Source organism: Pinus tabuliformis, chromosome X (genome assembly GCF_031772625.1).
Source record: "Pinus tabuliformis cultivar Carrire ecotype Pingquan chromosome X, CPIR1, whole genome shotgun sequence".
Taxonomy (NCBI): Eukaryota; Viridiplantae; Streptophyta; class Pinopsida; order Pinales; family Pinaceae; genus Pinus; species Pinus tabuliformis.
In genome coordinates, this window is record NC_142308.1 from 120,088,049 (window position 1) to 120,112,423 (window position 24,375).

Sequence of the window (24,375 nt, forward strand, 5' to 3'; positions counted from 1 at the left end):
ATATAGTCGAAGGCTTTATAAATATAAAAAAAAAACTATTGCAACACTAAAAAGGCCTTACCAATGCACACATTTACCTAATTAATGATGTATAAAAAGATTATGGGTCAACTTTAAGAATTACACATCTTATTGTAAAATGGACCATTTTCCTAAATAAAATATATCACTTTTCCTATCTAATTAGAATATGAAATTATTAGAATTGGAATAATCTCAAATCTCTACCAAATTGGTGGCGGGGGGGCACCTAGCACAAATCTAATTTCACTTGAGAAAAAAAAGAGAATTACACATCTTATTATAAAACGGGCCATTTTGTTAAATAAAATTTGCTTATATATTAATTTCTCCATCTAATTACAATATAAACATTTTAGAATTAAAATAATATCAAATCCCTAAAAAATTGATGGATAAATCCTTATCCACCTTAATATATATATATATATATATATATATATATATATATATATTCACGCTCCACTATGTCCATTAAAATTTGCAATTTCAAAAATTCCAAACTCAATGAATTTGAACTATGATTGAATGACCATATTCCAACGAAAACAAAACAAATAGAGAACGCATAATTCAGTCACCCTGATTTTGCTAATATTATATATACATTTAAAGATTGATAGATACATTACATTCCACTGATGAAGTCAACTTTGTCGGCGATATTTATACCTATGGAAATAAATTATAGGCCGAGTCCTGTACACTGTTGAGTGCTTTCCACTTTGTATGGTGGATTGGGTCGAGGTTTCCATCAATTAAAATGTGCATTAAATGTAGTGCATGCCAGTTGAAATCCACCATCCCAGCATCTTATAGTGGAGTTTTAATTTGTTTGAGATTGAGACCACATACATTTCTAGATGAAGTATACCTTACGTATCCACTGAATATGGCTTATCCACTGACAGAGAGTGTTCTGCAGTGAAGGAATCATGAGTTCAACCATCCCCTGGGAACGCATTTCCTCACCCTATTTAAGATGAATACTAGATACCCCAAGAAACCAGAAAGCACAATTCATTAAAGAATTTCTTCTGTGCTGTGCTCAGTGTGTTGATTGGGCTTTTTCTGGTGAGGAGCTCATAACAATGGGAGCATCATCTTTATCTGTGATGCTTATTGCAGTAGTAGTGGGGATGCTGCAACATCTAGGTGGAGGTGCCAGTGGGCAGCTTGTATACAATTTCTACAGATATAGTTGTCCGTATGTAGAGAATATCGTGCTGAACGTTGTTCGGTCCGCTGTACAAAATGATACCCGAATGGCAGCTTCGCTCCTTCGTCTCCATTTCCACGACTGCATGGTTAATGTAATTATTATTATACATATATCCTCCAGTTTCGGTATCGTTTTATAGAATAGATCTGTAAATTGCTTTATAGGAGGCGGATTTTGAACTTTGGTTGGTTATATGGTAGCTTAAAATGGCAGATTGCATTAAATTAAGGGCAGATGGCAGATTAAATTGTTTGTAGATTTCTAAATGTTGATAGGATAGATATAGTGAAGTCAATTGTTGGAGTGAATTGACTTCCCAATTTTCTTATAATTAGATTTCTAAAATATTTAGAAAATTTCCATTAAGAAAAATCAAATTAAGGCCAGATGGCAGATTAATTTGTTTCTAGATTTCTAAATGTTGATAGGATAGATACAGTAAAGTCAATTGTTGGAGTGAATTGACTTCCAAATTTTCTTATTAATTAGATTTCTAAAATAGTTAGAAAATTTCCATTAAGCAAAATCTATTACTTTGTTTTATACTGATATTAAAGTTCATTGCTTTGTTTTATATTAATATCAATTAGCAAAATCCATTGTTTTGTTTTATGCTAATATTGATTAGCAAAATCCATTCTTTTGTTTTATACTAATTACGAAAATTGGGAATTGACCAAAAAATAAAAATATATTAGATACTAAAATTTAAAATTTGGAATTCACCTAAGTTCAGAGAAAGAAACAATTAAATAAATTAAGTATTAACATTTTTAGAAATATAAATTATTTATTCATTTTATTAATTTAAATTAAATTAAATAGCTATGAAATAGAGTAAATTTTCGTTATTAAATTTTATTTTTATTAATTATATATTATTTTGTTGGTCAGTTAATTTATGGAAGATTTGAATCCGAAACCTCAAATAATATAACACAACATTTTAAAGTAGATATATTAAACTTTTAATAATAATAATATTAAATTCATAATAAAATTAAGATATATTAAACTTTTAATAATAATATTATATTTATAATAAATTAATTATAATAAAAATATATTAAATAATTATGAGATGAGTTATTTTTTAATGAGATATTATTATCATAAATTATAAACTTTATTTATAATAAATATAATAAATTAAGTTTAAATTATTTAATACAATTTTTAAGAGAAACTATTTTCTTTTTTACTTAAGGAGAATGTGAGAGTCAATATAACAATTTTCATAGCCTTATAATTATTATAATATTATTTATTTATCAATATGTCACTTTAAAAAAATAAATCTAGGTGGGTAAGATCACAATCATTTTGTTCAATCACTAAAAATAACTCCAATTAACATAATTTTTTTTATATATAGAAAATCAAATTTGATATTTGTTTATTTTTAATAAAAAAATAAATATTTAATAGAAAATTAAATATTTTACTTACATATAATTGTCTACACATAGATATGTATTATATAATGAAAAGAATATTTTCACATTTACAAGTAAATTAGTTTGTGTTAATGATTATAATTATTTTCATTTATAATCTTAATATGATATAGATTGTACATCAGTTTTAACTTTTGATATAGATATACATCTTATATAATGAAAAAATCACTTTCAAATTTACCAGTAAATCATTTTGTGTTAATGGTTATATTTTTTTCATTTATAACCTTAATGTGATATAGAGTGTATATAGCTTTCAACTTTTTAATGATTATATAGATTTTTTAATATAGTTTTTAGTATTATTGATTAATATTGTATGGAGTTTAGGTCAAGATTCAACTTTTAATAATTATATGGACTTTTTTAATATAGCTTTTAGTATTATTGTCTAATAGGGTATGGAGTTTAGGTGAAGTTTCAATTTTTTTTAGTGATTATATGAATTTTTTAATATAGTTTTTAGTGTTATTGTTTGATAAGATATGAAGTTTAGGTCAAGTTTCAACTTTTTAATAATTATATGGATTTTTAAATATGGTTTTTAGTATTGTTGTTTAATAGAGTATGGCATTTAGATGAAATTTCACCTTTTTAATGATTATATGGATTTTTTAATATTATTTTTAGTATTATTGTTTGATAAGATATGGAGTTTATGTCAAGCTTTATTTATTTTTAATAATAATTGATTGTTATATATATATATATATATATATATATATATATATAATTTTTTTATTTTATTTTTATTGAATTTGATTTCATATAATTGGCAAAGTTTTATATAAAGATATTTTCTTGTTACATAAATAAAGAGATCTCAGATAGTTTAGTAGTCAAATCCCTTGTGAGGGCACCTTATCTAAAAAAAATATCTCTATACACCAATTTAATATTCCACAAAAAAAATTACCTCATACACTAATTTAATATTTAATTTAATAAAAAATATTATATAAGTTAAACATCTCATTATTATTATCTTTATTATTATTATTATTTAAAATCAAATTTAATGTTTTTAGATAGGAGGAATGAGCTATTATAGAGTTTTAGTGAACCCAACGTTTCGGACTACCAAGTGAGTCCATCATCAGGGGATGCATCAATAGATATTCTTCAGATCTTAATGATGTATCTAGGAGCTAGATTTAGGTTATATATATAGGAAATTGAAGAAAAATGTAAGAAAATAGGCCGGCTTAGACTTGACCCATTTGATTTCATTTCTAACTAGGGTTTCAGTGTTTGCAGATAACAAATGTAGGAATGAGATTGTTATCTCTACAATTTTAAAAAAAATTTAGATTGGTTTAGCTCTGGATAGTCTTAATTTCTCGAATTTTGATGCACTGTCCATCATATCCCTTCCATGGTAGGATTTGATGTTGTTAAATAATGAATCCATACAGGTGAGGATAGTTTTTAGATAGGAGGAATGACCTGTTATAGAGTTTTAGTGAACCCAATATTTCAGACTACCAAGTGAGTCCATCATCAGGGGATGCGTCAATAGACATTCTTGAGATCTTAATGATGTATCTAGGAGCTAGATTTAGGTTATATATATAGGAAATGACTTGTTATAGAGTTTTAGTGTTCGGACTACCAAGTGAGTCCTGAGTCCATCATCAGGGGATGCGTCAATAGATATTCTTCAGATCTTAATGATGTATCCAGGAGCTAGATTAAAATTTAGAATAAAATTTAATAAGTGAAATCTATAACTATGTATTAAAAAATATTATTTTGTGTATTAAGATTATTTTGGTTCAACAGAAATGTTAATGAACTGTTGTCTGATGGTGGAAGTATTAAAAACAATTTTGCATGTACAATTTTGTGAAGTACTCTCTAAATCTTAATTTCTACAACTAAAAGAAAGAAAATGGCATGTCTTATATTTCAATTTTCTAGAATGCTGAATAAATGTCAGTAATTTAATACTTTACCTTACATTTCAATTTTTTTAAGAGGCTTAGTTTCACAGACTTGCGTTACTATAGACTTGCTGATTATTTGCAGCATTTGGTTTTCCAAATGAATTAATGCAACTGGGTTTTACAGGGATGCGATGGCTCAGTGTTGCTTGATGATACAGATACCATTACAGGAGAGAAGGGTGCTCTTCCTAATCTTAATTCAGCCAGAGGGTTTGAGGTCATCGATGCTATCAAGACAGCCCTCGAGAGTTCTTGCAACGCCACTGTTTCTTGCGCAGATATTCTCGCTATTGCAGCGCGGGATTCAGTATACCTTGTAATATATACATATATGTTCCATTTTCCATATAATGTTCATGTCCTCCAACAAAATTCTAGTTGAATTAAAGTAATCAACCAATTGAAGTATACTTACTGTGTTTTTTGTGTGTTGATACAAGAGCGGTGGGCCTTACTGGCAAGTGCAGATGGGGAGAAGAGATGGCACAACTGCCAGCAAAAGTGCAGCAAACGCCGACATCCCTTCTCCTATTGAGTCGCTTGATTCACTCATATCCAAATTCCAAGGTGTTGGGCTTTCTGTTCAGGATCTTGTAGTGCTCTCAGGTATGTGCAATAGCAGATTTACATGGTATACACTAGATTCTTTCAATACAGGTTTCTCATGCAACTGTTTTTGGTAAAACTGTGTAGTATTTTAGGGTAATTTTTAATTGGATTATAAATTTTGAGAATATTCTCGGAACATGGTGTAGAAAGATGGTAAATTTTGGAATAGTCTCTTAATTCTAACAAGAAGAGTGAAATTAATTTTTGATTTGTTAAGTTGATCAATTGACAAGTAAATATTTAGTCTATTAAAATTTGAAATGTTTATTTGAATTGTCTTTATTTAGAGCAGAGATTAAAAATAGTCTATTAAAATTTGAAATGTTTATTTGAATTGTGTTTATTGAGAGCAGACATTATTTTTAAGGTGAATTGTGAGTAAGGTGAATTATGAATAATATTGTGATTTTTTATTGTTTAAAATGTATTTTTAATTATATAAATGAATAACAAATTGAAAACTCCTGAAACATTTGAATTTATAATTTTAAGAAATATTTGTTACATTTCAAATAAAATTGGTCAATTTTTTTTTCCAAAATTTAAAATAGTTAAACTACAACAAACTTACTCTTACTAGTTAGGATTTAAAGATTGATGTTATTTTAAAATTAGCTTTAATTCGCTGTTATACAAATTAGATTTTAGTTAGTATTATTCATAAATTTAAGCTTTAGTAAAATATTAAATCCATAAATATTACTGGCACAATCATATAAATTAAATGGCTAGTAAATATTAACAATTATTAGTTCATAATAAGTATCAAAACATTTACTTTGCTTTCTTTTACTATAAAATTTTTTAATTTGTGGATTAACTTTGTGACGGCACTATAGATTAACACCAGATTATAAATTTCACATACTCTAAACTTTATAATTCTTGATATAAAAATTATTAGTATGTATATTTTTTTAAATTAATCAATTTAATTAAAAAAACAAAAATAATTTCTATACTTTGAAGATCTCCTTCCTAACTCATGTCACCTCATGTGACTGGTAATGTTCAGGGGCTCACACCTTTGGCCGTGCCCACTGTGGCACCTTCAGCTCACGCCTATTCAATTTCAGCGGCTCAAACAGTGCGGACCCAACGATTCAGCAATCTCTACTGCAAAGCCTGCAAAGTTTATGCCCAGATGGAAACAGTGATCCAAATACCCTGGCGCCACTGGACCCTGTGACCAAAGACAAGTTCGATAATGTGTATTTCAGAAATCTTCAGAACAATTCGGGGCTCCTCCAGTCGGATCAGGCTCTCTTCTCCACCGCAAATGCGTCCACTGCCTTCTTTGTGAATTACTACAGCAGTTTTCCCTATGCCTTTTCCAGAGACTTTCCCACTTCCATGGTGAAGATGGCGAATATAAGCGTGCATAGTGGATCAGACGGAGAAATCAGAAAAAATTGCAGATTTGTCAACTGATATTATCCAAGGAATAGAATTCCTTAAATTGGTCGTGAGTATCAGCTTTAGCCAAAAACTTAGGGTTGCAAAAAGCTGACGAATAAGTGTAATGTGTATTAGTGGTACAACTTTTGTATGCCATCTTTACCATGGGGATTCCAATATATGTTTATAAATATGTGGCGAGTATATAAAGTGCAAGTACCTAGTTTGATCTAATTGTGTGGAGAGTATATAAAGTGTAGAGTACCTTGCTTAATCTAATTGTTGTTGTTTGTTTGTATTTTATTTTATTTTAAAAGTTGAATTTATATTCCACTTAAGAGTTACTATTTATAAGTAGCCTGAATCTTATATATATATATATATATGATATTTTGGTCTTGAAAATAATTGTAAAATAGCAAACCTTGTAATGTAGGATAAAAAGAAGTTTCTCTTTGAAACTTTAGTCACTCCTGTTATCTTATATGGCTGTGAGGTTTGGGGTTGTAGCATCTCCAGAGAATCATGGAGAAAGATTGAGCAAATCCAGAAGTGTTTTATAACTTATAACCTGAAAATTAAAAGTAATACACCCTATCCTATTTTCCTTATAGAAGTAGGTCTTTCCCCTATTGAGAGCCTAGCTATGCTTAGGTTTCTGTTGTACAAGCACAAAATCAGTAACATAGACGATCATAGACTTCCTAAGCTAGCTTTAAATTCTAGCCAAAACCACCTAAGGCTCAATCGAGGGTGGCATAAAGACACAAGGGCCTGGTTAAACTATTGGGAGATCAACGAAAATGATGCATTGCAAAACATAAATAACATTAAAGATATTGTTACTTCTAAGTTCAAAGAAAAAATGTGGTGTGAGAAAGACTTAGCAGCTAAAAGAAAATTAAGTTATTATAAGAAGGTCATCAACCCCACCCTGGAAGATCAAAAGTATCTCTCTATTTTAACTAGCTCAAAGAAGAAAATTAATATAGCAAAGATTAGAACGAATTCTCATGAGCTCCATAGTGAAACAGGTCATTGGGCAGTTCCTAAAACGCCATGGACGGAAAGGATCTGCTATATATGTGAGAATAGGAACATCGAGGATGAAAACCACTTCCTCTTAGAGTGCCCTGCGTATAACCACATTAGATCTCAGTTTCACAATCTTTGTTACAATACTCACCTTCCTAGCCTTTTACAATGTCAAAATTATGGTGAGCTCGGGAGGCTTCTCTCCAAGCTTTTTGAGCATAGGAATAAAATCTTAAATCAAAATAGATAATTTGTTTCTTTAGGTCCGATAGACCATTATTTGGTCTTAACGGACGTTAACCATCATCATCATATAACCATTAGGAAATTTAAATAATGGTTTGGATGACTAAACTTTATTTTTTTAGTTATTCTTTATATGTTTGTTTGTTATGTTTGTTTGTTGATGCGATAACAATTATAAAATCAATATTTGAATTTTCTTAAGATCTTCAATATCGATATTTGTTGTCTTAAACGGAATTTAGTTAAATTTATTTTTAGTTTTGGTTGGGAAATTATATATTTTCTTTTTAACCTTTTTATAAAAAACATGCATAAAAAATGTCCTTAGGCATTTGTCCTCAACTTGACACATAACATATAAATACTAGAAAAAAATATTTACTTTTACAAAATATCCACAATATATATTAAAAATTAACATAAACTCATGTTAATTTCTAGATAAAAGTATGAATGGATTTTTTTAATATTATAAAATTTTGAAACAATGTGTATATATTTAAGAATTTGATGCCTTTGAGTCTAATAATTTTAAAGATAAAATATATCTACATTAATTATAACTGAGAAAATGAATTTAATCCTTATAAATATTTTAATTAATTTTTTTTGACGAAAAAGAAAATTTAAAGGAAAAATATAAATGATGAAAAGAAATACAGAGAAGGGGCTGTGTAAATTTGTCTCTAAACATAAAAATATGTCTATTATAATAAAAAAAGTGTAAATAAGATGCATATAATAAAATATTCAATGTGGGTTATTAATACAATATTTTAATATGAATTAATACTGACATATATTTAAAAATATATTAATAATAAAAAACCATTTTAATTTACCCATATACACATTATGTAAAATATTTTATTTTAATTTTATATATTTCAAAAATATAATTTAAAAAAAATTACACATTATATGATCCATACTTATAGATATATTCTAATAATATAATATACACTTTTTTTGTAAAATACTCTCCTAAGGGGTCGAGAACATCTAAAACTACATTCCCTTCTGGCCAACATAAATTTTCTCAATTCTGGCATGTGCTTTATAAGTTTAAGGGGTGTAATTATATCTTTATTTATCATTTTAACATTTAAAAGATTGTAATAAATCTATTGTAATGGTAGATAATAAATTTTAAAATTAGTGAAAAATATTATTTATTGTAATTGTAGTTAATAAATTTTAAAATCAGTAAAAAAATATTATTTATTGTAATTGTAGATAATAAATTTTAAAATTAGTGAAAAATATTATTGATGGGAAGATTAACGTTTAAAATATATAATTTAATTAAAAAAAGCTTTAATGAAAAAAAACACAAAAGAGACATGGAGATTAAAAAACGAAAAAAATGATGGCAATAAAAACACAAAGCAACATTTGTTACCTATCGTAGCTTGCACTTTATAATATAATGTACACTCTTTATCACGTCGGAATGCTCTCCCAAGGGGTCGAGAAGGGTGTAACTATATCTTTATTTATTATTTTAACATCTACAAGATTGTATTAAACTTATTGTAATTGTATATAATAAATTTAAAAATTAGTCTAGAAGATTGTAATAAATTTATGGTAATTGTAAATAATAAATTAAAAAATGAGTGAAAAATATTATTAATTTCAAGGTTAACGTCTAAAATATATAATTTTAATAGAAATGTGTGTAATAAATCTATTGTAATGACAAATAACACATTTAAAAAATAGGGGAAAATATTATTGATTTAAAGATTAATGTTTGAAATGTTTTATTTTTATTTTTATTTTTATTATTTATAATAAAAATTTGATATAAGGAAGGATATTTAATAGGTGTTTTATTTTTATAAAATCTAGAAAAAAAAATTATAAATAATTTATTTTGGTGGTGTGTTTCATATAATTAAAAATGATTTACTTTTTCCTTCATTAAGTAAGTTACAAAAGAATAAATATTTGTGTAAGTGATTATATATTTAATGTACATTTATTATCATTAGTTGTGGTAAGACAAAGGTTAGAATGATGTGATCACTAATTTGTATTATGCACCAAGTTTGATGGTTAATTTGTTGTCTATACGCCAATTAATTTAGATTGGTAAAAAATGTTGAATTTTGGTTTGATAGGTTTGTTATGAAGCATATTAGCAATGAATTTCTTATTGTTTTCATTGGTATTCTTGATTATAAAGACAAACTCTATACATTCTATGATTTTCCAAGACCAACAATTGAAGCAAAGTTCGGCATGTGACTTGGACATGTGATTTTACAATGTATATAATTTATTTATTTATTTATTTATTTTTTTCTTTTCTGAGTAAATGCTAAATCTATTAAGAAGAGAAAAAAAAAAAAGATTATTTACAATGAGGTCGAGACCTCGGAGGGGGCATAGACCGGCCCTCTGCCACAGAAACTGGAAAATGTTACCAAACTTGAAGGTTAGACAGTAACCCACTGGAGAATAATTATGCTTGGACTATAACCTCTGCTACTTAAAGCCTGAGAGTCGCTGCTAGTGAACAGATTGACCTTGCAACTTGGCTACAAAACAAACCAGAACTAGCCCAATACATAGAAAGCACTGCAGAATTGACAAAAGATGACTAGTCTTAATACTGAGCAAAAACTTGAGATCGGACTCGAAAACAGGGTTATAAAAAGACTTAGACAGAAGACAAGAGAAACAGGAAACTTAAAACTTGGAGACAGAGGAACCATTCTTCGAGGAGGAGGCCGCCTTACACATCCTGTGTCGGAGAGTTGGTATCATTCTTTGCCGGACTGTTGGACGAGGCTATCCAGGTTACGAGCCTGTCATTTTCAATTCCATCAGTTCCGCCTTCTGTGGGGGTAACTAAATGTAGAACGTCGTAGTCTTGATGACCAGGTTCGCATTCCAGAACGTCAAGCTGATTTGAATCTTTTTGCTGCATGGAGGCCTCAGGGACCGGGGAGTCTCCCTGCATGTTATCCACAGTGAACATCGCCCCCTCCATCCCTCCCTGGGGGTACTATCTTCCTGAGTCTGCGAGGAGGAGGAAATGGCCGGGTCGCTGGGGTGATCCTCCTCTTCCGCGAGGATGATGGTGATGCTGGCGGTTAAGACCGACCTATTAAGCCTGCTGTGAAAAGTGAACCTGGACGATTGAAATGAATTATTCGGGAGATGGCGAGCTTGGCTGGAAGGAGGTGAGGACGGAGAAGCAGAGGTAATAGGAATGACGTTCTGGGGCATGGAATGAGAAGCTCTGCCTCTGGATGCAGAGGAGCCTCCTCTGCAAGAAATTCCTCTGCGGCGAGGCATCTTCAGAGTTAACCAGCGACTCAGATAGTGGAAAAGGCGGACTTGCAGGGAGAGGGGAGGCGAGCAAAGGCAACCAGCAGAGAGAGGAGTGCGGGCGCTCTCCCAATCAAACTCGGCGAGGCGAGGAGGCAGAGGGTGCATAGGGAGGGGGTGAAGCTTATCAGCAGTAGAGCTAGTTGTCCTCATCCTGTCCAGGTTTAAAGGCCTGCATCTAAATGCTCGTACCCAACGCTCATTAATGGCGTACCAGGCGAACCTCATTCCAACCCCTGACTGATATATTTCACCTTCCATGAAATCTGTCTGCGTGAACGCCGGACGAGTGGGAGGCCAAGTGCCTTAATGGCCCTCTTAACTTAAGCAGATATTGAGTTTTCACCTACATCCGGGTATTTTACAATGTATATAATTGATGGTGAAGTTCAATTTGATTAATGGGTTATAAGTGTTGCACCTCTTGTTGTTGTATGTAAATGATGTGTTTTTGGTAAGCATAACGAGGCTTCATTTGAGGCTAGAGAGTCTCTTACAAAAAATATCCAACATAAACTTGTCCATAGTGATATATAGACAATGAACCAACCATCACTACCATGTGAAAAATATATATTTGACAGTCATTATTGACTTTTCCATATATATTTGAATGTTTCTTGAATAAAGAAGATTGTTTCTTTGAAAATTTCAAGGAATTTGAGGCTTTAGTTAAGAAGCAATTTGGATGGTTGTAACACTCCCTAAATTCACCCAATTAATATTCACTATTTACACAATATCTTTTTTTTTTTTTAAGGAAACTGCTTGCCACAATAATTGGCTAAACCATTGATATCACTTGAAGATGAAACATCTCTTTTACCATCTCAATTTTATTTTTTGTATCATGAATCATTGTTTCATTTTTCATTTTAAAATCTTGCTTGTACGCCATGTTAGGACTGGATATGGTGTTTAGACTCTCTAGACTACTCCCCAACACTCATGTTCATTCGAGACATTCTCTTTGCTAGGCTCAAGATCGTGACCATGCTAGGTGAATGACCTAACACAAAATTCAAATATAACATATTTGTTAGTTATTATTTTTTTAATTCAACATCTCTAACCACTATGGTGGCTTTGCAAAAATTATACCACTCCACACAAAACATCGACGATTTTTAGTTTATTATGGTTCCACCTCAAGCATTATATATAGTGAGTTGTTAATGTTTTAACTGATTGTAATGTCTTCAGAAAACCTTGGCTCATACGTGGAGGGTTACACTGTTCTTCATCCATGTGATGGGGCCACATGGTAGGACACCGCATCCGAACCACACCCCAATTATTTGGCATTGCGTTATATGCCCAAAACCAAGGAAGCCATTGGTATGTGGATAGTGGATGCTTCGAGCATATGACTGGTGATAGGAGTAAATTATTTTCATTGAGAGAAGACAAGACAAACTGTTAATTTTGGCAATGATGCCCCTAAAATGATCATGGGAAAATGTATAATCAACTTGGTAAATGGAATATGCAAGGTCAAAATGTTCTTTTTATAGATGGACTCAGGAACATCCTGTTGTATGCGAGTCAAATGTGTCACCAATGGTATGATGTTACCTTTCACTCCAAAGGATTTGTCTTAAAAACATCAAACACATGGAAAGTAGTGGTAAAGGCTACAAGACATCAAGTAATGTATACATACTAACTGAAGAAAATGAGAAAATATTGTTTGGGGAAGTTTGATGAGAGCTAGTTAAGGGACAAAAGGTTGGGAGACTTGAAATTTGATCATATTATGAAGATCAAAAAACAAAAAGTTGTAAGGGCCTTTCCAAAAAATTCTAAGCCAATCAATACAACTTGTAAATCATACCAAATCAACAAGAAAGTTCGAGTGCCCTTCAAAACTAAAGAAAAATCATCTACCATGCCTTTACAACTAATTCATAGAGATTGTAACCACCCCTCCCATATCTACCCACTTTCAACAACCTGGTAGGGTAAACATGAGCTGAGGGTTACTTTGACATGTCTCAATTGCCTAGATCACCTTAAGGAAATGGAGTCGATAAACGAAACCTTACTAACCTTCCTCAGAGGCTACATGGCCCCCAAGAGCTAAACAACCTCTCCAGGTGCCTAGGCCCTGAGTTAGATTGTTTTTTCACTGACCTAGGTTGCCAATCGCATGCATAAGCCTGCATCCATGTGACTATAGGCCTCCATTCATGTGCACAATCGTACAAGATAGTGATTATAGTTCCAATTTCCCAGTTCTAAGCCTTCAACAACAAGATATGTGAAACCTTTTCAAGGCTAGACTCCAAATCACTTCCCAAAACATGATGAGACTTTCCAAAAACATAAATGACACAAGGAAAAATCCTGTAAAACAAAGCCAGACCTAACCATGATAGTCATTTCGTCAAACACATGGCGAGCATGAAATCTTCAGGTCATGAGTGCATATCTGAACATAGAGATTTGAAACTTATCTAAATCAAGAAGGTCTAATGCCCTCTCACAACAGTTACAATAAAATCTATGAGGTCATGCATTCAATAACCATTAATTTACCAATCAAAACATGATAAGAGCCATAACTAGAATTTGCCATAAAACCATGCTTATAACCAACATATAACCATATAAATAACAATGATAGAAAAACCATCAAAGCCACATATTAACAAGTACATTTAATCATAAAATACAAATGAAAACTAGCTCTTATTAACATAGGAAAAATCCAACCAAGTCAGTGACTTCCACGTACCACCCAACCATAGATTGGGTTGAACCAAATCTCTCTTTCAACCAATCACCCTTGTGCTATATTCCAAGCATGAATGTTGGATCTGATGGGATAAACCAATACATAACAACTAAGGGAATTCAGAGGTTAGACCACCTCCACCCTCACACTACCTTGATCTCATCTAAACCGGTCCCATGATAACAAAACCAAACTGCGCTTGGATGCCTTAGAATTCCTTCACCATCCCTTGAGGAATATTTCTATGTCCACCCACCTATTGAGGGCTTCTTGGAGAAAACCATCTCCACAGCAAACCCTTGGGATTTTCCCGAGAACACCCCACCTGGATCCAAAACTTTTCAACAATCCAAAGCTCAACCAGGAATGAATCCCATTACACCATGGCTATCTGAAAATGGAAAGAAAATTCTAAAACCATTGTTAAACCAGGAAAAACCCATGCAAATGATAACAAATGAACCAAATACACACATGCATGCCCAAATCCAGCTAGAAAATCATACATGCAACCTGTTACTTGCAAGTATTCCTGTTGAAGCCGCTTGATCCAACTCTTCCTTACTTGATCCTTGTTTTCCTTTACTTTCTCGTCCTTGATTTTCTTCCTTGATTGCTTTCTCCTCTTGGTGTTATTCTCCTCTCTGAATCCAATTCAAAAACTCAACTGACAAAAGGCCCCAAAGTAATGCTCTGATGCCTTTATAATATTAGTGCCTCTACTTTCTTCATTTTTCCTCTATTTTCCTTCGATTTCCTCCTCACATGCAACCCACGACATTTCACATTCCTTTTCTCCTACTTTCCTTTATTTTCATGAATAAAATGCCAATAATGCCTCTTTTCCTTTTCAAAGCCTTTGCCAATTTAACCTTAGCCATAATAAACTGAAATGAACACCCACTCGGATGTTTTTCCCAACATTCAAATTGGAATACGTGTCCCATGACCTTGGTCGTATTTTTCCTTTATTAACGTTATTACATGAACTTTCAAACCGAGGTTGTTGCAAAGATTTATGTGGCCCCTCAAGAACTAAGACCCCAAATGGTGAGAAATTTTTTATTTTGATTAATGATGATTATACTAGGCTTACATGGGTTTCATTTTTAAGCGAGAATTCTAAAGTGTTTGGAAAGTTTAAGATCTTCAAAGCTCTAGTTGAAAATAAAACTAATTGTAAAATAAAGTGTCTAATGTCAAAACTAGGGTGGGGATTTTACTTCAAATGAGTTTGATAATTTTTGTGAAGAACATGGCATAAAAAGACAATTCACAATTGAAAACACTCCACAACAAAATTGTGTGGTTAAGCTACAAAATAAATCAGTTCAACAAATGACAAGAGAAATGTTGGATGAAGGAATATTCCAAATAATTTTTGCATTGAAGCTATTTGTACAACAGTCCATATTTGAAATAAAAGAAACCTTAGGCCTAATAGTGACAAGACCCCCTACGAATTGTGGATAGAAAACCATCCTCAATAAAGCACTTCAAATTCTTTGGGAGGAAGTGTTACATAAAAAATAATGATGGAAATCTTGGTAAGTTTGATGCAAGAGCTGATGAAAGGATATTTTTATGATGTTCAACTAAAATAAAAGGCTACATATGTTACAATAAAATATTATGCAAAATACTTGACAACATTGATGTGAAGGTGGATGAGGAGTTACCTCTCAAAAGCAAGTAGCCAAGATTTATCAGCCCACCTGATCAAACCAACAATGAAGATGATGTTGAACAACTTGAAGAATAAAGAGAAGAAGAAGAAGAAGAACAAGAGGTAGAGTGCACTCACTCAAAAACCCCCTCAAGGTATGTACAAAAGCATTACCCTATGAATCAAATCTTTGGTAATAAGGAAGCATGAGTTCAAACAAGAAGAAATCTAATAAATACCCCTAGTCAAGCACATATTGCTATGTTGTCCATGATTGAGCCAAATATTTTTTTTTAGGCAAGCCAAGTAAGCATTGGATAACAAATGCAAATAATGAACTAGATCAGGTTGAAAATATTTAAACTTGGGAATCAAATCTAAGACAATTAAGGTAAACTATCATTAGCACAAAATGTGTCCTTAGGAACAAATTAAATGAGGATAGAATAAGTTGTGAGAAATAATGCCAAATTAGTATGCAAAGGCCATGCTCAAGTTGAAGGAATAGATTTTGAGGAAACTTTTTTGTTGTAGCAAGATTAGAGGCAATAAGAATGCTTTTATCATTTTCATGTCACACAAATTCCAAAGTTTATTAGATGGATGTATGATCAACATTATTGAATGGAGAGCTTGAAGAAGAGATTTATATAGAACATCTTGAAGGTTTTCAACTGTGAGATAATCATGAGGAAGTGTGCAGGCTAAAAAAGGAATTGTATGGGCTAAAGAAAGAACCCATGGTGTGGTATTCAAGATTATACAAAAACCTATAACAACAAGGCTTCAAAACAGGGACAACTGATAGAATTTTGTATATCAAATATGAAAATGATAATATCTTAGTTATTATTGTTTATGTTGATGACATAATTTTTGTTAATGATGAAGATTTACTCATCCAAAAATTTGTAGTTGGTATGCAAGCTGAATTGAGATGTCTATGCTTGGGGAACTCTCATTTTTCCTTGGCTTACATATTACACAATCGACAAAAGATATATTCATTTTCCAAGGAAAGTACCCCAAAGAAATGTTAAAGAAGTTTGGGATAGAAGAATTTTCTCTTGTTAGACTCAATAGATATGACAAATCACTACAACTAAATCAAACAATGTTCAGATCAATAATTGGAAACATAATGTATCTAAAAACATCAAGGCTAGACATTATGCAAGTTATTGGTGTAGTTTCAAGGTATCAATAAACCCTGAAATAAATTAATCTCTTAGCTTCCAAGATGATTTTCATGTATTTAAGAGCCACAATGGACTCTAGTCTATGGTATCCAAAGAGACAAAACTTATACTTCATTGCATACACAAATTATGATTGGGCTAGAAGTGTAGATGATAGGAAAATCACTAGTGGTGGTGCTTTCTTCCTAGGTGATTGTTTGGTGGCTTGGTTGAGGAAAAAGTAAACTTCTATCTCACTTTCTATTATTAAACCTGGGTTCATAGCAACTGCAACAAGTTGCATTCAGATTTTGTGGCTGAAGAAAATATTACATGACATTAAAGTAACTTATGATGAACCCTCTCCGATTATACGTGACAACACAAGTGCTATTAGTATATCCAAGGATCTCGTTCTTCAATAAAAAACCAAACATATCCCAAAAAATACAATTTTCTTAGAGAAAAAGTGGCTTATTAGATTGTGAGGTTGGAGTACATATACAAAAAAGAATAAGTTGTTTATATCTTCACAGGCCTCTTACCCAAACACCTTTTGAGTATTTAAGGAAAAAGTTGTGAGTGATGTCTCAATCATTTGTTCACTAGTGTTATTCACCAACAAATCAAGAAACTACCCAAATATGTCAAAGTATAGTCGTATGGTTAGAGAGAAGAAAATAGATGAAGCTCAAGGGAGATTTAATATCTGTAGGAGTAGCACAAGTTTAGGGGGACTCGGGAGTAGAGTGCAATCCAAGGACCATGAAATGAAAATTTTTCATTGGTATCAGTTGATTTAAGTTGGCGGCTCATGCTGGTCAAAGGGGGAGGATGATAAACAACAAAAATTAAAATCAACAACCTATTATATCGAGGGTTATAACTAAAATCCTCTTGGGGGGGAACGGTCAAAGGGGAAGTAGCTAAATCCCTTTTCCATTGATGTCAAAGGGGTAGTATAATTAAGCATTGGCACATCAAAGCCAATAGGAGAATAAAAGGACACTCACACTTCACATGAAAAGGACACCTCAAAGCCAAGATGATAATGACAATACATTGGAACCTCACATGCAAAGGGGGAGAGTGAGCAAACACTAGTAGTTTCTTTAGCCTGATAGGGGGAATCAAGCCTAAAATCCATTAATGACAAACAATGTCAGGTGGTGTTGCGATCAACACCAAAAGGGGAAATCATTGAGTATGTTGGTATTTGTTGTCATTGATGTCAAGTTTAGGGGGAGCTTATGGTGACTTGGTTGTTTTATAAGTAGCCTATCTTTGAGGCCATTTTGTTTGTAGGTAATTTGTTCAAAATCACATGAAATTTTTTTGGTTGGATATCCCTCTCAATGAGTTGTCCTGTGGTATATGGAACCTAGCCTAACTCCCAGAGAATGAAGATAAACTTGAGTTTGAAGCGATGGAATCTAGGTATGGTTTTGATGGTCAGGTGGATTCGAGATGACATGGCAAGGTGACTTGGTAGAGATAGGTGGGAGAAAATTACATGGCACACTAAGGTGAGGACCCATGGTAGGTGGATTTGGCCTTTCTGGGTGGCCAAGAGTCCCTTTTTTGAGTGACACATGGAAATAATGTTGTAGTGATGTGGCATGACTAATGGTAGAGAGAGGATATGGCAAGTTTGGTTGGTTGGAACAGATGCAATGGAAGCTGAGAAGTGGTGCCACGTTGCATGGCTACATATGAAAAAAAACATCAGACACCCCCCCCCCCACCATCCCCTCCCATGTTAAAATTTGGAAAGGCTGGGGAGGGGGTTATGTCTCTATCGTTATACATGATCAATGCACAAGATCACTTGGCGTGCTCTAAAAAGGCGAGGGTTGTTTAAAATGCATATATGACAAATTATGGACACCCCTTTGTTAAATTTCAGATAATCAAGGGTAAGGGCCAGATGTGACCTATCCGTTTTCCATTCTGATCAAATCATAGGGCACGTGGTGTAAACCAATTGTGGCTATTAATTGCACATATGAAAAAAGTCAGAACCCACTCTACCCCTTGTTAAAATTTGGATAGTCGAGGAGCCTTGATGTGACCTATCAACCATCCTTTTTGAATAGACTATTGGGTGTGATTCAAAAAGTGGTGGATATTTAACAATTTTGGAATTTGGTTTTTTGATGTTGAGGGCTAAGGGATTAAGCACTTGGTCTTAGCTCACAGTCATTGCACTAGAGAGCTAAAAGTAATGGGTTAGGACCAAAATTTGGCATTCAAGCACCAAAAATTTAGTTAATGGATTAATGTCCATGTTAGGGGTAATTCTATTGTGGTAGCATCTATAAAAGGAAAATAAACAACATGATAAACTAATATTTTCATGAAAATCAATGAAAATAGCTACTATGGAATTGAAGAACAATGGAGTTAGTGAGGAATGATGAGAGGGAGTTGCATTTCTACAAAATAAATGGAAACTGAATGCTAAGTTGAAGAGATCCAAGTGATAACAAGGATAGGTGTGTTTTGCAAAGTGTTGTGTGTGTAGATCAAGTTGATATGCATTTTAAGAGTACAGATATGAAGCATTAAACATGTAATTACATAAAATAACTTTGATTGAAGAGAACATCAACGAGGGAGATGCGGTACTTGTTAAAAACCTTAATTGCACCAGAGAATAAGAGAAAGATAGGTGGTTGCAGAGCAAGGAGATGCATATATGAGATTTAACAACTGTGTTAGTGATGTTTTTAATTAAAAACCTTCAATTATGAGTTTGAAAATTCATGAAAGAGGGATCTAATAGGTTGAATAAGTAGGTACATGTAGATAATGGGGGTTGGAGTCTCCTTTAGGTTGCTGCATGCAAAGATCACGGAGTTGGTGTTTCTAGGAAGTGGGTGCTTGCAAAGAAAAGGGGGTTGGAGGCTCTTGTAAGTTGGTGCCTACATAATTTGATGTAATATTTAGTGCTACATTTACACCATAATAAAAAAGAATTTGTGGTTTTCTCTCATATGGTTTTCCACGTAAAAATATTGTGTTCAAAATTAATGTGACTGGTGCATTGTTGCATTGTTGAATGCATTTATTTGACTAAATATTTTTTAAAAGTTTTAAAAACTAATTCACCCCATCTTAGTATTTTATCGGTTTCCAATAATACTTTGCATGTATACCTATTGATGCTAGTTAAAATTCAGCTTCTTTATGGTGAATTTTGTTTTTAGGTAAGGAACATCATCATATCCTCTTATCTTTATCAACATTATTAGATATGCAAATTTTCTAAGTCAATATTGGTTTAGATTTTCCTAAAGATTCATATGTACCTCTATATCTAGATCTATCCCTTGGGACCCGTTTTACTCCTCTTGGGACCAACCTCTTATAGATAAAACATCCTTTCCATAGCCTCCATGGACTTTCTCCTCATTTCCTATGTTAATAAGGATGCAACTACATCCTCAAAATTTAATGCAGATTAAGTGGTAATACTAATTGCTACAACCAAATTATCCCAACAATTGAGTAGAGAACATATCAAGGTAATACACTTATCTTCTTCCTCCATCTTGTTATCGACATAGGCAAGCCGACTTACCATAATATTAAAGGCATTTAGATGCTTCATCATATTCACCATTTTCCATTTTAAGATGAAACAACTTAGTTTGAATGACAATTGGTTTAGAATCAACTTTGACTAGAATGCAAATCTCTTAAATTTCCCCTGAAATTCTTTGTAGTGTTTCCTCTAGCAATATTCAATGAAAATGAATGTGAGAGGAAAATTTTAATCATGCTTTTGACTTTTGCTTCAAGCTTTTGTCAATCTTCTTTTGACATACTAATAATTTAGTACTTGGATCTAGAATAATCCACTATTCTCTATATACACACAGATCTTTATTCTTTAGTTTCCATGACTTAAAGCTTTGGCCATTAAAATTATCAATTTCTAATCTTGAATTGCTTGCTCTTTTTTAACAAAAGATTCACGATGCAAAAATCCCCCTCAAGAATAAGTTTCTTGCAAACATAATATATCTTTTCTCTTCATAAACTGATTTAAGCCCTAATAATAAATACATACCACTAAAACTAATAACTTCATTGTAATACCACTTGAAGTTAAATAAACCTGTATAATAAAACATTTCTAATAAAATATAAAAACTTAATAATAATTTCCATACTTATAATACACAAATATTTAATGTAGAAACTCTTAACTAAAAAACCAACCAAGTTGATAGCCACACCTTTCTTTTTCTTCTTATATTAACTTCATTGTTCACCATATATTATATAGGTATTTTGTGACATGCAAAATAGTGATCTCTTTAACTCAAATTAGATATTAATTTATAATAAATTCAAGAGCCATTTATTCTCTCTTATTGATTTATAGCGGGTTGAAGAACCATTTGTTCTCCTATTTTAATTAACTACCTCGATACAAAATTATTCCTAATGGTTCTTAAGAAAAACAAAAGTAAGCATGTTGATTGGCAATCGAGATTGAACACAAGGTCTCATTTTTCCTTGCCACTAAATACCCTGGGCAAGCTCACTTACCCATTGTATTGTATTATTTTATTTTATTTATTTCACTAAATAAATAAATAATTTATATAATTTATATACCATGATTTTTGGCTTTAAGTCTTACTAACTCCCGCCTTATGTCTTAGAATTTTTAAAAAATCTCAATGTTCCAAGTCATTGTTTCTTCATATCAATTCCTTTCTCACACAACCTACAATCCAACTTTTTCCTTTCTCACACAACTTACTAGACAACTTTTTATAAATTGAACATATTCCCAAACTGAGTGATTTGTCATATTCGCATAATGGGTTTTAAGCTTTGAAATTTGTATAGAGTAATAAGGAAACCCAAGACAAAAAATAAAATCATCAATCATAAATTAGGGAATAAAATATATTTGACATTGTAAACCCTTCCTAAAATATACACTTCACACAATTTGCAAGCCAACTTTTTTCAATTATGAGGCTTTGTGGGTTCAACATATTCTCATAATGAATTCTAAGTTTTGAAATTTTTGTAAATAGTTATTAAATTTACGATAAAAAAGAACGAAAGAAATAAATAGTACATTAAGGAAGGACAAATGGCAAATTCTCACCCAAATACAAGAATATATGGATAAGGTTTTGCATATACATTAAAATATAGAAACAATTTGAGATAATCAATGTTTATTTTGTAATAAATTAAATAAATAAGGTTTTGCATATACATTAAAATATAGAAACAATTTGAGATAATCAATGTTTATTTTATAATAAATTAAATTTATTTAAGAATTTTTATTAATCTAACATGTTTGTTAATTTGGGAAGATAATTTTCACAATTTTGATTTAATTATTAGTAATTATTAAATAAATGAGAGATTTTAATTGTGCCATTTCTACTTTCAAAATTGTTATATGAAATTAATTATAGTTTTTTTCCACATGTAATATTGATAAGCTATAATATTGATTTATACTATTGTAACAAAACTTATTTACAGTTTAAAAGACCTCCTTGGTCAAGTAGAGATGAGTCTCCATGATTAAAAATATGTTATATGTACAAATGTACATACTAATTTTTATCATCCATATTAAAGTATAATTTAATTATTTTTATGATTTTTTAATTTTAGCAATTTGAATGTAAAATGAAATCAATATTTTGATGATTATTATGAATTGATATTTATAAATATTTACAACCATATAATTTATATAACTGCACTAATTAAATTATAAAAATAATTTATTTTATTTTATGAATTAAATAATCAAATTCTAATCATTAAACACTCAAAATTCTTTGGGAGTTGTATTTAGTGGGATTTTTTGGACATTTGGGTGCCCGAATTTGGTGGAAAAATTTGAGATGAAATCTTGATTTGTATTATTTACATTGGTTTCATGATTGTATATATGGATTTAGCACCCCGAAAATTCCCTAAACACTTCGATTGTACAATCAAACTTGTGATTTCAATTTATAGAAAAATTAGATCCAAAAAACCCACTAAATTTTTTTTCCAAAAACTCACACTAAAAATCACTCAAAACTCTTATAATTTACATGCAGTCACTTTAAACACACTAAAAACCACTCAAAACTCTTTAAATTACGTGCTGGTCACCTTCCCGTGTATGAGTAGAATAATATGCCATAATGTAAAAGTGGTTTTGAAATCTACATATCTACATCTCTTGGATATACTAACACACATTTTGCAGGAATTATACTTTTATATATAGTCAATAATGTTCAGCGTCTCCTGTACCTTCACGGTTCAAACGACGAAGCCGTCGCAATAAAATAACAATAAGCTACATAGGTCATTTAAAAAGTTCCTTTCCCCAATTGAAATGGAAGCGTGGTTTTCTACAAGACTACATGGTTTCTTCAAAACCTAATCACAGTACGATACTTTACAATGCACGTGCGCTCATCACCCAGAATAAGATTTTGTTTTGTTTTTTATTTTTATCTTTTCCCTATCTCACAGAGCAATGAAATTGGCAACAATGATGACTCTCTTTTTCACCCAACAGTGCGATTGTGAGTAGTGGAATTGATAACTATGATTGATTCAATACAACTTGTCAACAATTAATGTAGGTCATAATATAAAATGAATAACTGAAAAGTTGAAACCATATAATATATATATATATATATTGTTTATTTTATTATCTAATTATTTTTCATTCATTAAAATAATAATTAAAATAACAATGGCCATGTCAATACCCAGTTATTTTTCATCCATTCAATTCCACTCAAGTACTGAGAAAATTCAATCATTTTTTGACGATCTTTTTCAATAATAGGAGGTTTATAATGGACTAATGAGATTTTAGGAAGTGTCATAACTGTCCATCCTAGTGTCATAATCATTTTAAGTTTAGTATATACTATAGTTTAGTTAAGTTTTATTTTATATGTTTCTTATGGAATTTATTTAATAGTTTAAGAATATTGAGAAGAGCATAGTGTTCCATATTTTCTATTCTTTAATATGGTATTACAGTTTAATTTGCATAAGACTATTTGAGAGAGCAACTAAGAAGGTGAACCACGATTTGTGAAGAAATTAAAGTTTAAAGGTTACAACAAAAAAAAAATGAAAGAATTTAGAGACTATAAGATATGGGTTTTCTTTTTTTTTAGTTTTTTGAACATTAATTTGCTGCAACATAAAATAAAAATAAAATTTCATCTCTTCAAAACTCCAATACTTAAAATTATCATAAATATTTTTATCATTCATTCGTTAACACTTTTTAATCAAATTATGCAGACCTGATTTTCCTAGAGGCTGAATCCATAAAACTTTACAATTTTCAATTCAAAGGCCACATTACCAGATTCTAGTAAAACCAAATTGAAAAAAGTAATTTTTTCACCATTATCTGGATGGAGGACAGGTTTTCTTAGTGCGTTTATTTTTGATCTCTAAGTTTTATTTGGGTAAATATTATGCATTGTATTGTGG

General features: G+C 31.3%; 1 protein-coding gene across 1 annotated transcript; it reads left to right on the forward strand.

The window, feature by feature from the left end:
• The first annotated feature begins 1,013 nt into the window (after positions 1 to 1,013).
• Positions 1,014 to 6,890, forward strand: LOC149138730 (peroxidase A2-like). Its single transcript, XM_089448881.1, has 4 exons — positions 1,014 to 1,334; positions 4,774 to 4,965; positions 5,090 to 5,255; positions 6,274 to 6,890. The coding sequence occupies exons 1-4, from the start codon at positions 1,113 to 1,115 to the stop codon at positions 6,687 to 6,689; spliced, it is 996 nt and encodes a 331-aa protein (XP_089305007.1). The 5' UTR covers positions 1,014 to 1,112; the 3' UTR covers positions 6,690 to 6,890.
• Positions 6,891 to 24,375: the final 17,485 nt, after the last annotated feature.